Here is a 21,444-nt window from a genome sequence, read left to right as displayed (position 1 = left end):
GGTATACGGAGGCGGTGTGGTGCATCCAAATCTATAGTAACATCCTGTTTACTGAAAGATGACATTGAGAGATCGAAAATTGAAAATGTGGTTTGATTGATATTTTAGCGAGTAGTAAGTGTGACTGAAGGTTTACTCACTGGATTGTATATAGGCATAATGCTGCTTGTGCATGTGCATGTTTAGATGTTTATAATGGCGCTTTAGTTTTGCATAGGCTTATGCTGTGTGTGGTGTGGCGAGTTGTAGTGTGATAAATGTGCGCACAAATACTGGATGAAGCTGAGCTGCAATGGCATTATTCAGGGCTGTTCGTGGGGCAGTGTTTGCAGAGAACACTTCTCTTGAAAAGTGAAGTCAGTTTAAGTGTGACTTTTTACATCTGTCCCTGGAAGCTTGGTTTACAGTGAATTCATGTATTTATTTGTGGAGAATGATTAATATTGAATGGCATTAGCGTACGTTACAGTAAAGGGGCAAGATGGACGCATTAGGTAAAACTTTCAGCAGTCAAGCAACAATACAGCAGACTGTATTTGTTGGCGTCGGGCTTTGAAACTGTTTGCGTTGGAAGGAAACGAGAGAACAGACGGCAAACTCACACAAAGATGAGCGCTCTGATATGAAAGGGTCAGAAGAAGCACCCGCTGGGTTTAATCCCTGCAGTACGACTAAAAGTAGAGCGGTGTTCTAATAGTGAGCTGGAATGTGATGGAGAGGTGAGGATATTGAAGTGAAAAGTGTGGAATAGTCATAAGAATAATTCAGTAGCCTGGATAAAGTAAGGGAGCTTCTGGTGTGTGTAGTAAGCAAGGCAAGTAAAACATGTTCATGTGATGTACTAGTAATAAAGTTTAATGCACAGCTCTGATTCAATGAAAAGTAGTATCACAGATGGTTGATGCATATTAAGATAGTTGTGCACGAAAGATTATATATAAGCACGGGAAGAGGCCTGTGTGTGCGCGCTTGTTTATTCTGTGGTGTTGTAGTACTTTCTTTCTAGTCCAAGTTTGCTGTATTATAACTTCAAATGAGACTAACATGCATCTTATATTGCACCCAATAACCTTTGTGTTATTGGCGCGAGTCTCTTTCGGATTCTACCACAGATGCATAAAACAGATTTTATTCTTCAGCTGACAGATCCTGCATAGTGACCAAATAAAAGTATGCAATGCCTGATAGCACAAAAAAAAGTTAATAAAAGTGATTAAAGCCAAACTCAATACGCTACTGACACACGGACTGATGTCTTACTGGCTGCAGATTCTGTGAGTATATGAATGTGTTTATTTCTAGGCTTATTGCCCTTGAAGCATCAATTACACATTATTATGCCAATTTCCACATTGGCAGTGTGTAAAAAAAGTTTGGGACGTGTGACAGTATTGGACTGCGCTTTACTGTACATCTTAAAGTGAAAGCAACCTAATATAGCCTATACCCACTCCTGTCTGTCATTAATGTAAAAAAAACTAACAACAACAGGGGAAAACAGTAACCTACCTTAACTTAAAGCACTGTTTGTATCTGTATATTTATGTTGTTATTTGTTTATAAGTTCTTATTTTATTACTGACCATTTACATTAAGCAATTGCTTATTGCTGTGGTTTACTGTTTGGTCATATTTCTCTCCCTAAAGGCGGGCGAATTCGGACAGTGGGGAGGTCGTGAGATATTGCAGACGCTACGAGTCAGTTAATTTGCTCATGGCATTAAATCAGCTGGTACAAGGCACGACTGTTTGCACCATGAGCCGGCCGCGATCCCACGAGCTTCCATATTAAACACAGAGACCGGAGCTTTCAATGTTGCTGATAGCTTCACATAAAAAAAAAAAGTGTGCAAATGATTTGTTGAAAAGCTTTCAACCGAAACAACCAGAGGGAGAGAGAAAGTGTGTGTATACACTGTATGGTTGCAGCCGCTGAGCTATAGCCTAATAATAGTCATAGACCAAGCCTATGTGACGTGGTTGTGCATGATTTGACAATAGGGGACAGCCATACACTGAGAAAATCGGGTAGACTCTTTATCGGGCAGATTTTTTAAACGTGCTTAAAAATGATCGTGAGGTTGGGAGGTGCTCCTAACGTGATCGGCTCGTTTTGCATTTCCTCTCACACGATGCGAGCCACAACAAGACGATTATCCCACAATGTCCACGCGATTTCTCCTGAGAGAAAAAAATCGTCTGCAAGTTCGTACGACAGCAAAAATCACACCGTGTACGCCCGCCTTAAGCAGTCATGTTATTAAAGCTAATGTTATTATTGCCACGTGTGACTATTGTGCATCTAACATAATGATATGGTAAATGTGGCATCACCATTATGCTTTGTCGGCTCATAGTTGCATGGTGGTGCATGTTCTGAGGATCATATTTCAACAACATTTAGCCTACACATCAGAAAATGTTATGTATTCATTTAGTTCTACCTGCTCAATTTTGTTTAGAACTTGTGAAAAAATTAATGCAGAAATATACATAAAAAACCTGTTCGAATGAAATACATTACATTACATGTCAGTTTGACATTATGTTCCTTCATACTTTTAAAAAGACAAGACATTAAATTCGTTTTGGATGTATTTTAAATGCATCAATCTGTATCTAGTCATTTTGCCTGATCCCTTGATTTCTAGTATCTCTAGGCTACAAAAAAAAATATAACGACTTTATTCTCGAAATTATATATATTTTTTTTTTACTTTGCGGTTCAGGGCGTCCGTATACATTAGTTTATGGATTTACAATTCTTAACATGCAATTTTTTTTTTTATTAAATGTGTATTTATTTTAAAAAGTACTTATAATCAAAATATTTTAAGTTTTATTATTAACTCTTTCCCCGCCAAACACGGAAATTTACGTTATTTTTGAGACAACGCTTCCAGGCCATAGACTGTAAAAAAATATGGACTGGACAATAATTCAATATCAATATATCGCAATAATTTTTATCGTCCAGCCCTACGTAGTATCCATGACTTCACCCATAGGTTTCTTATAAGCCGTTCTGAAGCTTAAAGTAGAGATGAGCTAGGCGTTGCCATCTTGTGAGCGAGTCATAGCGCGTCACTCCCAGATAACAGAAAATGGGCAAAAAGGCGGGATGTGGGCAGAGCTTCAGTGACGCAATGACTATAGATGGCAGATAAATGGCTATCCACCTGTAACCACGCCCTTAATTATGCAGAACTTTAAGGCTTTATATAACGTAAACGAATGAGTTGAATGAAAACTGTGAATGAAAATTCACCCATCTCACAGTAGTCATGAAGCTCAAAATTAGCCGTATAGGTCGAAACCACAATTTGAACCAGGCTGTAAACATGTTTTTTTTCTGCCGCCAAGTGGCAACCTCACGCGATCTCTTGAAGCCAATACGGAAGGAATGTAAACTGTAATTCCTTAAGTGGCCACTAGGGACAGGCTCCAGAAGGGAGCAGAATCACATTGAGTCCCATGTTAAAATTCTCAACTTTACAGCAGAAAAAAAAACATGTTTACAGCCTGGTACAAATTGTGGTTTTGGCCTATAAGGCTAATTTTGAACCTCATGACAACTGTGAGGGGGGTGAATTTTTTTTTTATAACTCATTCGTTTACGTTATATAAAGCCTTAAAGTTCTGCATAATTAAGGGCGTGGTTACAGGTGGATAGGCATTTATCTGTCGTCTATAGTCATTGGGTCAGCTCAGCTCCGCGCACATTCTGCCTTTTTGCCCATTTTCTGTTATCCAGGAGTGACACGCGATGACTCGCTCACAAGATGGCAACGCCCAGCTCATCTCTACTTTAAGCTTCAGAACGGCTTATTGGAATCCTATGGGTGACGTCACGGACACTACGTCAATATTTTTTTTACAATCTATGGTTGCCGCTTGTTCCAGGCCAATAACGGAATTTTCCGATTTTCCGTGTTTTCACTGTCGGATGCTAGGGGGCGCTATTGCGCATCTTCTGAATGAGAGTACTGAATCTCCTGATCAAAACACAGGCGAGTAAGACGCAGTGAAACGAGCGATCGCATGTAATCATATGCATATGAAAAATAACCATCAATAAACAGCATATGAATCTTACTGAATGAAATGTGGACCCAGGACGAGCTACATGGCTGTGCAAGCATTAGGAGTGTTGATGGACTCGATCTACTCCATCTGCGTTTGATCGTCGCTCTGAATCTGATCTGGAAACAGTCTTTCACAAAAATATGATTTTCTCAGCTTTTTTTAATGAAACCTACCCATATTCAAGTGTTGATAAAAAAGGAATGTATGAAGCTAGAATAAAACGTTTTTTTTTTGTTTTTGTTTTTTGCTTAAATGAAGAGGGTCAGCTTTTTATTTTGATATATTGCATGCTCAGATATTCATTAAAGCAAAATATTATATGGGCTATTACAATTTTCTGAAAATTGTCAAAAACCCTGGCGGTGGCTGGCAACTTTTTTTTTAAAAACGCTGGCGGGGAAAGAGTTAAAGATTAATTAATAAGAAAAAACAAGTATTGATTTGAAATTGGATTGAGGTGCCTAAAGTTCTCACCAATTCTATAAAATGATTTATTGCTCATCTTTGTTGAATACAGAAAAAAAGAGCTTAAAAAATAAATCGCAATCAGATTATTTTCCAAAATCGTTCAGCCCTAGTTACAATTCAAATCTGCAGGACACCAACCCACGTTTGAACACCCCTGCCCTGCCATAGTTCAACAACACTACCAGAGGACAGCATATCTGATTCCTACAGATAACAACCAAATTGTGCTTTATAACACTGAATGTAATTGTCCATTCATAACTATACCTCACCAGCTATATTTGTGGTGTCACACATAGAACATTATCAGTATTTTCAACAGCAAATAAATGTGTAGTGATAAAACACTACACCACACATCTTCAAACCAAATCAAGCCTGCTTTATGACCTATTACAATTATGCTATTGATTTGTTTCAAAGTTACATACAATGGCATTAAATTGACAGAAAAGCAGCTGAAATTAACACCCAAGTAATTCACTTCTTACACACTAATTTACAAATGTCACCGCATACACACCATTTCATTCTTCACAATGCAAACACAACCACAACATAAATATGTATTACAGTTTTTAATGCATCGACTACCATATAGATCATGGACAACCCACATACCGGTATATATTCTACAGCTAATCAAACAAGCAACCTCAAATACCTACAATTGGTCACTTCACACCATCAAAAGCACTTTAACTACATTGCCAAACACACGATGTCAACATGACTGCCAACTGATTATTCTGTTCTTTTTTCCCCCTACCCACCCACATACACACGCACAAACAAACAATCCAGTTCTTATTGAAGGCCACAAACCAATGCCATCTCACTGTTTTGCTGTCGCACACATCAAGAGACCATCACTGACACCACGCTGTGAAGGCGGAATAGGGGGAAAAAATGACTGCAATTATTACAATTTTTCAGCTCTGCGTGAATACAGACACTGTAAAAGGCACACATTTGCTTACAAGTTTCTATAATTGAGCAGCTTCAACTTTTCACTGTTACACGCACATTTCCATATATAAAGGTGACCTTTCGTGAACTGGCACATCAACCGTTAATGCGTTTGTGATGGAAAAACTGTTAACGACAATGTCGAGTTAAACTATCCGTCAAATTATACTATTAAACCTTGACCTCGGCACAAAAAGGACCTTCCTAACGCTCCGTCTTGCAACTTGATTGGCGCTGTGCTCATAAATACAAGTCTTTGCTTAGTCTCGAGCTGGCCAGTCATCTGGCGAGTCTGGTCGGTTCGCTCACACTGGCAATGACAGATCTCTGATTTCAAACACTACCTTTCTAGCTTTGGTTAAAACGACAATGAGGAAAGCCGGTACACTCACTATGACGACTGAAAAGGAAATACAAATAAATATCAATTTCTATCCCGACGGGACATTGCCACTTAATGTTGTTCATCAAATTTTCTATCTAGCTCAATTCAGTAGCGGCCACCTCAGATTAAGCACTTAAACCAGGAAAACGCTCTGACACCTGACAGCATTTCTTACCCTAAAGCAAAGGATAATTGTAATCTTCAGCTAAGCCACAGAGCGCCTTTGCAATATGGAGCTGATTGCTCCGAGATTGTGCAAATCTTCAGCTAAAGTGCCGCCTCGACTGGACCTCTGAAGACACTGAGTGTGTGTTACCTCTTTGGATACTGTACCGTTTGCCACTTTTCATACCTATGCTGCTTTAAAGACTCATAAAGTGAAGTTAAATTCACTTTATTACAGTTTATTCCTGCCAATAAATAGTCAAACTCTATGAGGTAATCCCGTATTACTTCTAATTGGTGTACCATGTTGGAGGTCGTTTCTTTAAAAGTTATACACATTGGAGGACTGCATTCCCATGAGACGTGACGCAGCTGACCGAGGTGCGAGAAAACCCCTTAAATTGCTGAGAGCAGGTGCAGATAATGATGTGTGCGCGGAGGTGGTGAGGTGAGCTGATTTTTGTTTTTTTAGATGACTAGTAATTTCAGAAAATAACTGACTTTTTAATTATTGGACACAAAATCTTCACATGTAGTAACCTGGAATACTGTCTAACAGTTCATGGCTCCTCTTTTAAGTCCTCGTCGTCAGTTCGAAAACTGGGTGTGCACTTTAATACCAATGTTTCATTTGAAAGCCAAGTTTCTAGCATCTGTAAAACTGCATTCTTCCATCTTCTAAACTACAACATACTTTGAACGGATAATTTGCGCATTCATGACCTCAAGACTAGATTATTGTAATGCTCTACTGGGTGCTTGCCCTGCACGGTTAATAAATAAACTCCTGCTGGTCCAAAACGCATCAGCTGGAGTCCTTACTAGAACCAGGAAGTATGATCATATTAGCCGGTTCTGTTAACTCTGCACTGGCTCCCTATTAAACATTGTATACTTTTAAAAATCGTGTTTATTACTTACAAAGCACTACATTGTTTAGCTCCCCAGCTCGAGTGGGACTCCTACACATCTATTGCAGACTCAAAATGATGTCCAGTCTATTATAATTAGAATACCAAAATTAACTGCTTACGGTAGCTCTGTCTCCTATTTGGTACAGTCTTCCTTGCATTGTTAGGGAAAAAAATGCACTCCAGACTAAATCCAGACTAAAAACACATCACACATAGAATATTATCAATTTCTAGGATTCCATTCAAATCAGTTTAATGACTATTAGGCTGCATTAACTAGCTCGGCCAAATCCGGGAACACTTTCTAAAACACCCAATGTATTTGTTTACAGCATCGGCAATGGTATCTACGCTAATGTTAGTCTCTCTCTGTTTATCCCAAGGTTTAATCCAGGCCATATCCAGACCGGATTGTGGAGCTGCACCTAGACATGACCACAATGAATCCCCGTAATGTTGCCTGAATTATAAACGTACACTTGCCCCCCGCCGGAGCCTGGTTTCTCCCAAGGTTTTATTTTCGAGTTTTGGTTCCTTGCCTCGGTTGCCTTTGGCTTGCTTAACTAGGGATGCTAAATATTCAGCTATATTACTGATCGGCCCATGTTGATGCTGCATGAGAGTTGCACTGAGCTAGCTAACATTGTGGTTTTCTTCAGAGAAGCTGTCCAGCCTAATCAAATTTTTTTTGCGTTATTTTCCTGTTACTACTGTAAACCTGCTTTGAGGCAATATGTATTTGTAAAAAGCTCTACATAAATAAAGGTGACTTGACATAACTAATAAACCTTAGTCACATCAGTGCCATTTTTAAAGGGAATGAAAGAGACTGTGAGGGATAGACATACATCTCTTGTACTTATATCTAATGTGTTTTTGGATTGTTCTGCAATCTTTCCAAGAAATGTCAGTAGATAAAACACTCCAGACAATGTGAGCTGTGGAAAATGATAAGTGGTCTAGGCTTTATACCGTTTTATACGACGGATGCCATTGAAAACGTGACAAGTCTATCTGTCACAGCCTCGCTTTCATACCCGTCTAAATACTTTGATTAATCAAGTACCGGGTGTACTGAGAGAGACATCTGGCCCGTTTGAGGTAAGCTAAAGTAAAATGCTCTAGAGTGTGTGCAAGCAAGCAGCCTATCAATTGTCATTTCCAATTATTCAACGCTATTAGAGGTTATGTCGTTATCAAACGGGAGGTGAAAATTACTGGGCGTGCGCTTGTTACGAGGCCGCTTTCGGCTTCTCACCCTGTTCAGCAGGTCGATCTCTTCCTTCAGCTTAACGATCAGCTCGTCCTTGTCTTGATGGGCTTTCAGCATGCGACCGTTCTCCTGTCTCTCCAAGGCCAGCTCCTGTGAATGCACAATTATGTCAGATTCAAAACTTTGTGTGCACCTTGACAATGCGTCGACTCTACACAGCATTTTTTTTTTACTCTGCTTTAATCATGGTGTCTTGCATCAAAAACGTATGATTTACAATTCTTTTTTCTCCCTTTATCTGAATGTTACAATTCAAATGTGTGATGGGTAGCCGAGTAGTACTTATGATATGCATCGTATGAAATGCTCCGTTTTGATAGGTGTAGATCCAATATCGAGTTGCATTTGTGTGCTTCTAGTAAACATAGAAACTGTTGAACAGCAGTCTTTCGAATCAGCTTTGACCGCGACTCTGGAAGACTTGGAGTTAAAGGGTAACTAAACCCCTGTTCACAGCCTAACTCCGCCCTCTGGCAATATTTGAAAAATGCTGCAAAAGTGGGCAGAGCCCAGCGGAGACAGAGGGGACGAGACGAGGGCGGGGATGAGCGGGGGGGGGGCGTGCACCTGAGACCCATAGTGACAACTTGTTTGACAGTTGTCAGACTCGCAAAGATGGATAGTGACTGGAGTGAGGACAGTAGTTTTGCAACAGAGCAGTCATCTAAACTAGAGGACTTTTCTCCACCACCTTCACCTGAAGTGGACCGGAGGAGGGTGAAATGTCTGTAGACACAGAGTTTGTAGTCATTCATTCATTCATTCATGCTAGCGAAGCAGCAGCGCAAGAGAGAATGAGATCAATAACTAATCTATGAACACTGAACAGCCATATCCTTATACTGAATGCCACTAAAAAAGCGCAGGACCAATAAGTTCAAATCTAATAGCCTAGTATTACAACAGATTTCCTCATATTAAATATTCCTCATGCATTAAATAAAAGTTAGACTAACGTTACATACACCAGCAGTCTAGCACGTTACGGATTTGTTGTTCGTTACCACGGCAACCATTTGCGTGTCAGGGTTTGTCTGAAAGCGTCTGAGGTATGAAAATTATCTGTAGACATGACAGGCGGCAAAACTATCAGAAGAAAAGCTAAACATGTACTTAAAACTGCATTATTTATCTTTATTTTCTTAATTAGGATGTTGAAAGCAAGTGAAGAGAACTTCTAACAATGCTACACTAACAACTATGCTAATTAACTAACTAGGCTACACGAATTAATCTAAATAACTATACAAATGGCTGTGCTAACTAGATGATAATATATGCTATCCTGATAATTTTCTATACTCGCAATTACAACTCCTGACTCGCTACAGAGGTTTTGAACTGAAACAGGATGCTTTTATACCAGGGGCGTGGTGAGCTCGCGCCAGGGGCGTTGTGAGTTCCCGCCAGGGGCGTGGTAGTGAGCCGTTGGAAGTACAAACCTACGTAACGAAGTACCATAACGTCCAATAGGAAAATTCAACTGCAGTAGCCACCGTTCAACCTTAAGAGGGCAGCACTAAGACGTTTTTACACCATATATTATAGAATTTAAACACTTTAAACCCAACTGTCAAAACATTTACTCGACTCAATGAACAATAATAATAAAGCTCCATTCTTGCAGATCATTAACTAAAAAAAGTTGTTCTAGGGTTTAGTTACCCTTTAAGCTTTTCTCTGAGAAAAGAACGGCACTGAAGTCATTCTTAAAAAGGTAGGATGTGTTTGGATACGGCGAATGTTTAATCTGTCAACAAGCTGTCAAGCTCTGTTTCACCTTCGTTGCTCTGGTTGGTGTAGCGCTATCCTATCGCGTGCAGAGGGAGTTTGAAAGACAACCGTTTATCCCGCCCCTCAGATTGAGCCCTGTCAATGATGAGTTTCCAGACCAAACATCTTGATGTGGGTCTGGCTTGTCAGGCTACCAATTATGTAGAAGTAGGCACTCATCTTCAATCTTTCGTTGCCCCCATATAACGTGACAAAATCCAAAAATCCGAAAGTTGTTTTGGCAACTTGGTTTCAATAAAAACTTTGAGGAACTTTTCAGTACAATGAACTCTTATATTTCAAAAGATCAAGGACTTTTTGATTTCTCAATTCATGACTACTTTAAGCATGAATAACAATGTATTGCCAGTTTTGTGTGCAGTATTTAGACAGACAAAATGTTGTCTTTCGTTCATTACAAACTTGTCACGTCAGGCAGAGTTAGGATGTGCCCTTTTATTCAAAACAGAAATTTAGCCATTGTGTTGCCCATGTCTCTTACAGCTTTTCACTTTGCTTAACTCTCAATCCTTCCTGTTACAAACACGCATCCTCAGTCGGACCTAGATGTAAGAGCATATGTTCCGACATCCTCTCAAAGACATTAATATTTATGACTGTATGATGCATGACTATAAAACGGCACCTCTCGTGTAGGGCCTGATCTCTAGGTTTAAGAAAAAAATAATCTTAAAATCTAGTATTCGCTGTGAATTTGTTGTGTGAAAAATCTGAAGCCAATTAAGTTGAAGGTTATTACAGTGCTGACATGCTGAGAGATATATGAAGCCGCTGCAAGATAAGGTGCTAAAAAAAAATCAGGTCTCACTGGGTTTGGATATTGGCCCCATGCTGAAATGAAAATGTAATATTAGTATGTGACAATGATTACGTGTGGGTTTTACGTTTGAAAGTATGGTGACATTTGAGAGTGGCACTGGGGTCGGTCTCGTGGCGTTTCATGAAAACTTGTCTTCAGAGAAAAGGTCGGGGCTGCGCTGTGAGAACTTGATTCGGGATTGACGTTAAGTAAACCGACTGAAATGTTGACTTATCCTCAGATGAAAGGCAAAACAAGACTGTGAAAACCTGTAGATGAGACACGCTGTTCCATCTTATTGGTGGACGTACAGAAACGTACCCTCTCTAGCTCCTCTATCCTTCTCTCCAGGGCTGTGGGCGCGGTGCTGCTGCCATCCCGTCCGTGTCGATGGCGATGTCTGTCTTCATCGCTGGACACACAAAAACACAATTTTCAGTGCAAAACCATCACTAATGCCAATGCTACTTGTTTTAGCTCCAACATCTAAATGAATTAATCTTTTTGAATGTGCCAAGTACTGTGCAAAACAAACTAAAAGGGGTCATTTGTGACTCGCTGCCAATGGTACCGTACGCCTCTAATGGAGGCGCTTCTTAAAAGCGTAAATAAAATACCAGGTGCGCACCTTTTTGTTCAACAGTCTGGTTACAAATGATGCCTTGCTAAAACATCTTTTCACACATTTTTTTTATCCTTTCAACCTTTTTCTAACATAATGGCTTGGAAAGTGCATCATTTATTTCATAGGAGCGGAAATAAGAAAACTGAAGCAGTAAATTATTAGAGTATAAAAAGCCTTTTTATGGCACAGTAGAAGGCATTGGAGAAATGCGCTTTCATTAGTGAGAAGAACAGACCTGCTTCCTACAGGACTGTGCCTTGGGACACCGCTGTGCAGCTAGTCAAAGAAATAGGAGAAACAAAATAATAAGAATATCTGTCTTCTTCCATTTTTCTCTCTCTACCAATGCCAGACACTCTGGGAATATGCATATAGAACCTATTTTAACCTGGTTTATTTCAATAATTACATATGTGGAGAACTTGGAGAGAATTCTTTTGTAATATTTTACTCTTTCGGCCGATCCCCTCAAATGGAAATTAAATTATTGGGCCATCTTTTTGCTTCAGAGTGTTCTTAGCGAGGGCTGCCTGTACATTCCACAAAAGTTGGAGGAAAAGAACTGGCAAGAATCGCAGAAAGGCATATATGTGTGTGTTTTTCTTCTTTTTCCAAGAACCTGTCTGAGGTGGATTTATTAACTACTGCATTTAAAATAAAGATTAATCTTAGGGATTTCACACATTTTCAAAGATTTAAAGTTAAACATTTCACACATCAAAATTAGGCAGACACTGGCTCGACCGATGGCGTGAGTTTGGGGCTTGACTATTAAGTACATCTGCAATATTAAAATTATTCAACCTCCTTGAACTGCAAGACAATTTGCTGCAGAAAAGAACAGTTTGAAACGATTAAACAAAGGCATTAGTAAACTATTATAGAAAGTTTACATGAGTGATTCTGAGAATGTAAAATTAATGGGGGGAAAAAATCTAATTGCCTCTAAACATTCATGCACAAAATGATTCCACCCCCAAAAGTCAACTTGAACTTTTGAACTTGAACTTTTGAACTTGAACTTTATAACCTCCAATAAACACTGCCTGTAAGTGCTTAGAAGTTTCTGCCACCTCTCTACTGAAATCTTGGCCCATTCCTCGCATGAAAAAGCTTCTGGGTCAATAATCTTTGTTTTTTTATGTTACCACTGCTTTCTTCAAATTCCACAAAATATTTTTATAAGATTTCAATCTGAAGACTGTACAGGCCACTTGAGAACATTTTACGACTGATCCCTGAACTAAGCTTTAGTAGATTTGGATGTATACTTTGGGATAGCTGTCCTTCAGATGATAAGTCCATTGATCATTAAGCTTCAGTCTCTGCACCAAAGGCATCACCATCTTTGCCAAAATGGCTTGATGCTTCAAAGAATCCGTGATGTCCTTCATACGGTCAAGATTTCCACTGAAACGGCAAAGCTCCACCATAACAAGACTGAATCAACCTTCATGTTTGACCACGGAGATGGTGTTCTGCTCATAAGCTTTGCCTTTTTTGCACCAGACATTCCGTTGATTCATGGGACCAAAGAGTTTCAGTTGTGTCACATCACCCATAAAACATTCTTCCAATACTCCACATTCTTTCCAATTTTAGCATATTCAAGTCAGCCTTTTACATCTTGGTCAAAAGTGGCATGTCCCAACATGAGGCCATACTTGTGTTCTTCTTGTACTCTTCATTAAAATATATTTCCCTCCTTTCATCAGGTCATCTTGGAAGTCTTTGGCAGGTTTTTCCCAGTTATTCTGATCAAACATTTTATTCCCCCGATTGATATTGTGCTTTTTCTTTAACACCCTCAAAGGTTTTCTGGTACAACAATGTAATAAAACTCTTTGTTTTCTATAGCTTTTGTGAGAGGTATTTTGACTTGGCCATATTTGCAACTCAACCTTAGCATACGGGCTAAATGTATGCATGTGTAACAGCACAAGCAAATTCAGTTTTGTTTATAGAGTTTTTGGTACAAAATAACAATTTTGTACCATACCATACAAATAAATGACTTAAAAACATCAGCGTTGAATAATTATGACATATCTCTATCACAAAAAAAAAAAAAAAGTATGTGTGTGACCAATGAAAGACTTTCCAGAGTAAGCTGGAAACTTTTTCACTTTCGATTGGTGGTGTTAACAGAGCAGAAATTACACACCTTGAACAGAAGAATCGATTGGAAATTCCTACTTAAGAGTTACTGAAGTAATGTCAGGTTTATTTGAAAAGCACATCTCAAAATCCTCATTGTTTCCAAGTAGCTTTGCATATTAGATTACCATATTGTGATGTTTATCAATCATTGTGGTACTCATTTTGTGGTACAAGACCATAATTAGTTCATCTAGTCCTTTAATCTTAACTACATGTGGAATAAAATAGTCAAGGAAGCGCATTGTAGGTAATTAACGCTTTAACGCTTTTAATGTAACATTAACCCCATCCCGTTCAAATCAAATCTACATGAATATACCCATGTATATCCAGCATAAAAATTCAGTTTTGTTTGGAAAGACAAAACTGGAGCTAAATGCATTGCGAATGCAGTGTAATGCTGTTTTGAAGCAAGTGTTCAGATCTGCGGCCACACTTGCGGCTATCTCAAGTTACTAAAGAACAGAGTCCTGCTCAAAACAACCTGTCATTTTACATTTCAAACACTTACATTTCACAGCTACGAAAAAAGAAAAAAAAACTCAATTCAAAAATGTTCTCGAAATTGCTGTGAAATCACTGTGAAAGTGACAAACGCAACACTGCCCCTTACAGAAATATCCTGCTCTGATTGGAACTAGCTTCACTCGCCTCACCTCTGTCTTCTAAAGCCTCATTCAACCCCAACTCGTAGACAGGCTGAAGGGCTTTCTGGCCGCCATAACATTAACATCCACTGAGGTCTGGTTCATTCAGGCAATGAAAAACCATTTGCTGGCTCTAATATTTGCCATAGTTATTCTCTTTTGACAGACAGCCGTTCTAATCCTCCTGTTAATGAGGAGGTACAGTGAAGTGCTTATATAATGAGGATATTCAGGTCAAACGTACAGAATGAAGCAGATATGGAACCAACCAGCCTAATGCTTATGAACTGAAACTATTTCGTTTCAAGCATCGTCGTCATTGCTCATTCTTGGGGGTTAGAGATTTGAACAAAATTCCTCCCACAAACTTTGTGTGTATTTTGTGTTACTTTCAAATGATCTAACACAAGATAATAATGGAACTGCACCATGTCTAATGACTAGAATATCAGATTTTCAGGTGGGTTCTTTTCATTTTATTTCTTCTTGATGACAAAGAAACCACCAACAGAAAAGTAGCATTATAATAATTATAATAAAGGAAACCCTTAACGAAAAGGCCCAGTAATGTGTCCAGATAAGTTGTAAGATGTATTTTACCATGCCTCTATCAGTGTAGTGTAGTCTGAATCTGATAGACTCGGAGAATGGAGCAGATGTCCAATCTGAATGTTCATGTCCTGGGAATGTAACAACCACTCTGTTGCATTAGTCCCCTGTGGAGAGGAAACGGGAGGAGGCAGAGGTAATGATCTGCTCCTGGAAACCCAGCAGGGGCGTGTGTGTGTGTGTGTGTGTGTGTGTGTGTGTGTCTGTATGAGAGAGAAAGGGGGTTGGGGGGGGTTTCAGAAGTCAACTCTATATATGGTGACCATACTAGCTGGTTTCGGCAAGTATTCAACAGTGTCCATTCTCCAAGATTAAACTTTTGGTTAGTAATGAACTAACCACAGTAGACGTATCTTACTTGTCTATATAATATTAATTATGGCAGTGACACTATAATTTAATGTGATGTGTGTTTTTTATCCTGATTGACACAGTGTGTACGTAGCGGTCTCAGCTGCTGGTTCTGCCGCCCACCTGTCGTGCCGGCTGCGGCAGAGCCCTGGGTGTTCGAGTGCGAGTATTGGGGCAGAAAGATGGGCGACTAATCAAATTGCCAGACTGAGGCTCAGATGGGCTTTTGTCTGCATCACCCTGTACACGGTGTGCAAAATGTACGAGTCTAAGCGATTGTAAACTGGGAGGTCTGATTCATTTAGTGAATCAGTTTGTTCATTTAAATTAACTAGCCCGACTGATAGGATGGCTTTGTCACTGAAAAGTCTTCAGAAGGCAATATTTAAGCAATATTTGACCATCTTTTTGCTGGGATGTGTAGATGTTTGCAATAGGTGTTCTGACTGGTCGTTCGCATGCTGTTAGTCATTGCTAGTATGTTCTGGGTGGTTGTTTTGCCATTGCTATAAGTCCAAGTTTTAAGAGCACACCTAAGTCTCTATGAAATTCTGCTCTTTAGGTATGGTTGGTTCCCACAGAATAAATCTCCTGGACGAGAATCAAATGTTGATTTGCTCCTCAATGAGCTGCACAATGTGTGCAGAAAAAGAAAAAAAAACACTAACATTTGTGTACAGACAGTATGAGGACAAGTATGGTATATTAAATTCCATTTAATGGATTTGCTTCTAAACTTCACCTTTACAGTTGAATGAATTGCTAACCCTTTTATGAAATGCTTCAAAAGATTATTTTAAAAGAATAATTTAAAAAAAGAATAATTTGTTCATTTCAACTTTGCTGTATATAAAAATGTAATGTTACATTTGGAAATGTCTAAAGAATTATTCTTTAGAAATTGTTGAATAAGGTATTTTAGTTTTTTTGCGCACAAAAAGTATGCTTGTCGCTTCATACCATTAAAATTGAACCACTGGAGTCGCATGGGCTATTTTAACAATGTATGAAACGTATCTTACTTCGTGTTCTGAAGATGAATGAACGCCTTACGGGTTTGGAACGACATAAGGGTTAGTAATTAATGACAGATTTTTCATTTTTGTTTGAACCAACCCTTTAAGAAAAATAGCTGTTGTTGGAGCAGGAAGTGTTTACGTGAGAGGTGACACAGAGTTGCAGTGTATATTTCTTTGTCAAACTCTATCAGTATTTGGTTTGAGGTGAATAAAAACGTAAGGTCTCCAAGTTTTAACTTCCTAAAACTTCTCTCAAATTTGTCTGCTCAGCTTGATACAAACAGTCCACTTGTATCATTCAAGTGGAAACTAATTCAGTCCTGACGTGACTGCCAACTGAGAGAAAGAAAGCTCCTGGCAGTCTCACAGTGGCTCTGAAAATGAGTCCAGTTAAGCCATGCTGTCGTTTGACAGGCTTTAAATCCCTTTCTTCTGACTAGACCCTCTTTTTTTCCAGCAGTTTCGCTGAGGCAAATTTTCAAGCCAGGAGAATTGTTATACATCTGATGTTGTACCAGATGAGCGAATGAGCTGCGGTCAGCGGCTAAAACCGTTTAATCCCTTTGATCTGCCTCTGCACAATGCAATGCTGAAACAACGCATCTCACCTGCAACAGATATTAGATGCAGTCAGACTCACCTCTTATGACTTCTGGATCTCGGAGTGTCCTGAAAAAAAAAAAAGAGGCATAAGAATGAGAAAAGAGAAATATACATACACAAACACAAACAGCAGCCTTCCAATAAATTCTCCTGGCCTTTGAACGGTATGTCTCACTCCATTCATACAGCCCTTTCTGAGGTACAAAAGCTAAACCAGACTAAATGAAATCAAAAAACAATAAATCCAGGCACTATAACTCACTCATTGCTGAACCTTGCGGTTGTGTTTTCTCCAAAGAAGTTCCATCAGTGTGACGGCCTACAGGTTATGGTTATCGGTCTCAAACTCTCAATAAAGGCTGATATCTACCCAACTGTCATACCTAACACTTTTACACCGGTATGTTCCAGAACACAAAATTCAGTTAATTATAATGTTTTCACAATTACAATTTATGTTGTTTTAATATAGTTTTCACAGTATCTACGGAATATAACTTTCTCAGGTCTCATTATTATTGTCTGTGTTTGAGTGCGTTACATTTTTGTTTACCACCATTACATTTTACTAAACATTCCTCTTATCGCCTCAGAACCTCTCAGAATATTGTTTGGCTGAAGCAATATGTTGGCGCACTAAATCCATAACACCATTAAAATATTACTATCTCAGTAAACCCGCAAAGCAAAACCAGGGGGGAAATATACATTTTTAACCATCATAAAAGTAAAAAAAAAAAACACTTTAGAGGCAAAAGCCTTTTTGAATGTTCTTGCTGTTAATATTAATGTCGTGTTCTTGTTGAGAAATTAAATATTCAAGCAAAACCTGTGCTTTTTAACTTATTTTTACAATAGTTTTGTCTAATCACCTGCTATATAAATACCACTTTTGATGAGCTAATCATCATCAAATCAAGTTTCATCCTTCATTTTTACATTTTCACTCGGAAATGCATCATATTACAGAAGTAAAATGGCTTGTGAACTCTGTTGACTTGCATGCGTCCTTCCTTGTGACCTGATAAAGCATAATGGGGTGATTTTGTGAAAAATAGATAGAAAGCAAGTGCTAAATGATTTAATATAAATACTCTTTGTATAGCTGGAACCCTTAACCTTAAAACAACACCAGCATTTTGGTCATCAGAGCCCAAAGAAACACAGAAAGTGTGTAAGCGTGAAGACAGACAGTGTGTGTGAGAGAGAGACCGAGATGGAGAAAGCAAATATATTCATTGTATTCAGCCCAGTTTCTCTTCTACCAAATTGCACATTGCTTAAAATGAAATTCATAGCTGTTTGCGATCTGACGGCCTTTGTGTTTTTGACAGCCAATTTAAAAGGTAAGATCTCAGGATCTCTGAAGTCCAGTCTAAAAATGTCCGGCGCATGCCTGCTCTGGCATTCTGGACTGGAGCTGCGCTCATGTGCCCTAAATCTTTTCTGCTTTATGCGATAAACATTTAAATCCCGCCAGAGAAAAGCGGCAATGCCTGTCGCCAATTCACAATTCATATTTACCAATATAGGCTTCATAAGATTAAATGTGAACGCTGAAAACCTTCAGCTTACATGCAAAAAAAAAAAAAGAGAATTTCAGCTGTTGGGCAGCATTTTAAAGGAAACTGCGTTTAGTCACCCTATGTAAATTCTGCTTTCTCCATAACATTTTTAGCAGGTGCTTTTGTCAGGTGAAAATTACACTGCCACTATCTCATTGCTCTCATTGTTGGGGTCAGCTGAGTGGCACATGGGAAATCCCTCCGAGTGATCTAACGGCTTCACACTAGAAGTGCTAATTTAAAATGCAAATGAGCATTAACACTTTAAGACTCAGAATTAACCCCATATGTCACGCAAGAGCTGTATAAATCCCTAATGTACTGTATATTTAGAGGTCTCGTCAGCTGTTCTAATCAATGTCCAAAAGTTTCATAAAATGTTCTCTATATTGTAAAGCAAGGACTGTGTCTCAAACCCTATAGTGAGTTTCCACCACCCATTTGATTTGATTGTTCAAATGTCAAATGTCCCTATGATGCTTTCTTACAAAACCATACAAATGTCCATGTTGCCCAAAAGAAAATACTAGGGCTGTTTCGAATGCCATTTTTTGAGCTTCGAAGCTTAGGTGGCAATCAATATCGAATGTTCGAAGCTTCGGTGGGTGGGGCTAAATATATAATAATAGTGTCGGTTTGCATTTGTATCATCTTTCACGACTTCACGTTTCACTCTTCGGCATCGTAAATGTGTTGCGGCAGACCCAGTGGAGTGCAGTGTTGCATTTGGTGCAATATGATCAGGTGGCACACATTCTTTAAATATTAATAAACAGTTAATAATATTTTAAATAGAACAGTTTCCGGTACGCATTACACGGGCAGGTTTATGCTCCGAAAACGGACAGTGCACAAGTGATTCAAAACACAAAGTCTGTTGAGAGCAAGAACTTTAATAAGGTATTAATAACAAACCTTTCTTTAAAACAAATGAATCCCAAAACAGAAATTAAATTAGTAACACACAGTGATTTCAATGAACTGTAATAAATAAAGAACACGGTAGCATGCTTATAAACAGTTGAATAAGAATAAATGAATTGTTTTTAAAATGACACAAAATGTAATATCTATTACAATTAGTTTTATTCTATATAAGGGATTTATTTTGTCTTATTCTGACTTTTTGTTAATTTAAATCTTTAAAATGCGCGATGCTTTTATTGAAAGCATGTTGCGGTGTTTTTTTAAATGTATTATTATTATTTCAAGCATGAGTGAGAATGAGTCCGCGACGGACGTCACGTGTTGAAAAAAAAAAAAAAAACGAATATTCGAATCTCAAAACTGAAAATCGAATGCCACCTCACCGAACGAATATTCGAATATTCGATTATTCTAGTACAGCCCTAGAAAATACTTAGCATTTGATATGAATGAGTCTATGAAACCTAGGGGTGTCAACAATAATCGATTCGGCGATGCATCGCGATGCGGGGCATGAACGATTCAGCATCGATGCGGCAAAGTGCCATAATCGATTATGTGCAATTCCCCTTTATTCCACAAGGTGGCAATGTCTGATACCCAATGATGAAGTGACGTTTCACTCATAGTTATCTCTGACAGAAAACGAAACAATAATTATAATCTGCAAAACTTGAAATGGGTTAGTGATTTACTTCAGAGAGCAAGTACTAAACACAATCATATGTTAGTGTCACTGTCTCTTGATGATGGATGTGGTCAAGAAGCTGTCAGTGATCAAAATATTGATTTTGAAAACATTGAAAATGAGTTTGGAGAATATGCTGGAGATCGCGAATATGAGGCAGATGCTGAATATACTGAGCTCTGACGAGGACAGATGAGGATGGTATTAAACATCTGCTCAAACTGAATCCTTCCAAGCTCCAAAAGGTAACGAAATAGGTTTTATTTTATTCTTCTGTAGCTGTTACTCTAAAATCAGGAGTTTTATATATTATCACGACAGGTAGAGGTCTATCCATGTTAAATATAGATCTGGGTCGCTAACGACTTGAATATGTAAGAATGTTTGGTGAAACAGTCATGCATTTAAGGGCTAATTGCATTTTTTTTTTCTTTTATTTAATTACATTTTATTTTATTTAATAACTTTTATGTCAAAGATACAGGAGACACATAGCAGCCAATACAACCTGTTGTTTAATATCTGCTTGTATTGCCTCATGACTGATGAAAAATTAGCTTTGTGTGCAGTAGAATTTTGATGCATCACAATGCATCGTAGAATCGAATTGAATCGAATCGTTACCTGGTGAATCGTAATCGAATCGAATCGTGAAGGCAGTGCCAATGCACACCCCTAATGAAACCTAGTCTTTTTTTGTCATCATGGGCATTTAGAGATGATGCACAATCACAGAATTGTTTGGCATAAAATGCATGTTTAAATATTTGACTGTTGCAATGAAGCATAGACCGCATTTTGTGGCATTGCAGACACTGGTAAATGTGTCTGTGATACCTATAGTGTGCACATGCTGCACTCTGTGATCCCTAAAAATGCTGTCTGGGTGGGTAACTCACTAGGTTTTAAGACAAATCTAAATAATTGATCGGTAAAAAATACACACGGTTTTGAGGCACATTTTCGAAATATCACTTTCCAGCAATGCATTGCAGCCCCTGGCGCCACACTGGAGCGAGATGATCCTGTGGAATGTCCCGCATGGTTCTGTGAGTTCTAGCGGTTCTCCGGTATCGGAGGATGTTTTCCTTGTATGGCAGAAGAGAAGAAAGGTAAAGTGGGCCATAAGCAGAAGCAGATGGAGGCCTTGAGCTGGTCAGGACTTCATTAGAGAGAGAAGCAGCAAAACAACACACACGCGCGTGCACACGACCAGAAGGGAAATGCTGGTCCCAGCATAAAAATATCAAGGAATTATACTCATAAAGCTACCATCTTTTAATTTACTGCATCCCTAAATTACCAGCGGCCTTGAACAGACTGTACAGAGAATTCGGAGACACATCATGTGCATCCAACCCTGTAATGGCTGAACCTGAGAGCTGTCAGGCATCATA

The 21,444-nt window shown here is 38.8% G+C and overlaps 1 protein-coding gene across 1 annotated transcript in view; it reads right to left on the bottom strand.

The window, feature by feature from the left end:
* The window catches only part of pawr (PRKC, apoptosis, WT1, regulator), an 82,309-nt gene that overhangs the window by 2,992 nt on the left and 57,873 nt on the right, over positions 1-21,444 (bottom strand). The window contains exons 3-5 of the mRNA XM_067428653.1: positions 16,905-16,933; positions 11,175-11,265; positions 8,246-8,350 (exon numbers count right to left, since the gene is read on the bottom strand). Of these exons, the coding sequence (XP_067284754.1) occupies positions 8,246-8,350; positions 11,175-11,265; positions 16,905-16,933 (225 nt within the window). The remainder of the gene's footprint in view (positions 1-8,245; positions 8,351-11,174; positions 11,266-16,904; positions 16,934-21,444) is intronic.

This window comes from Pseudorasbora parva, chromosome 20 (genome assembly GCF_024679245.1).
Source record: "Pseudorasbora parva isolate DD20220531a chromosome 20, ASM2467924v1, whole genome shotgun sequence".
Taxonomy (NCBI): Eukaryota; Metazoa; Chordata; class Actinopteri; order Cypriniformes; family Gobionidae; genus Pseudorasbora; species Pseudorasbora parva.
The sequence above is the reverse complement of the archived record's forward strand: the minus strand, read 5'-3'. Positions and strand labels throughout refer to the sequence as shown.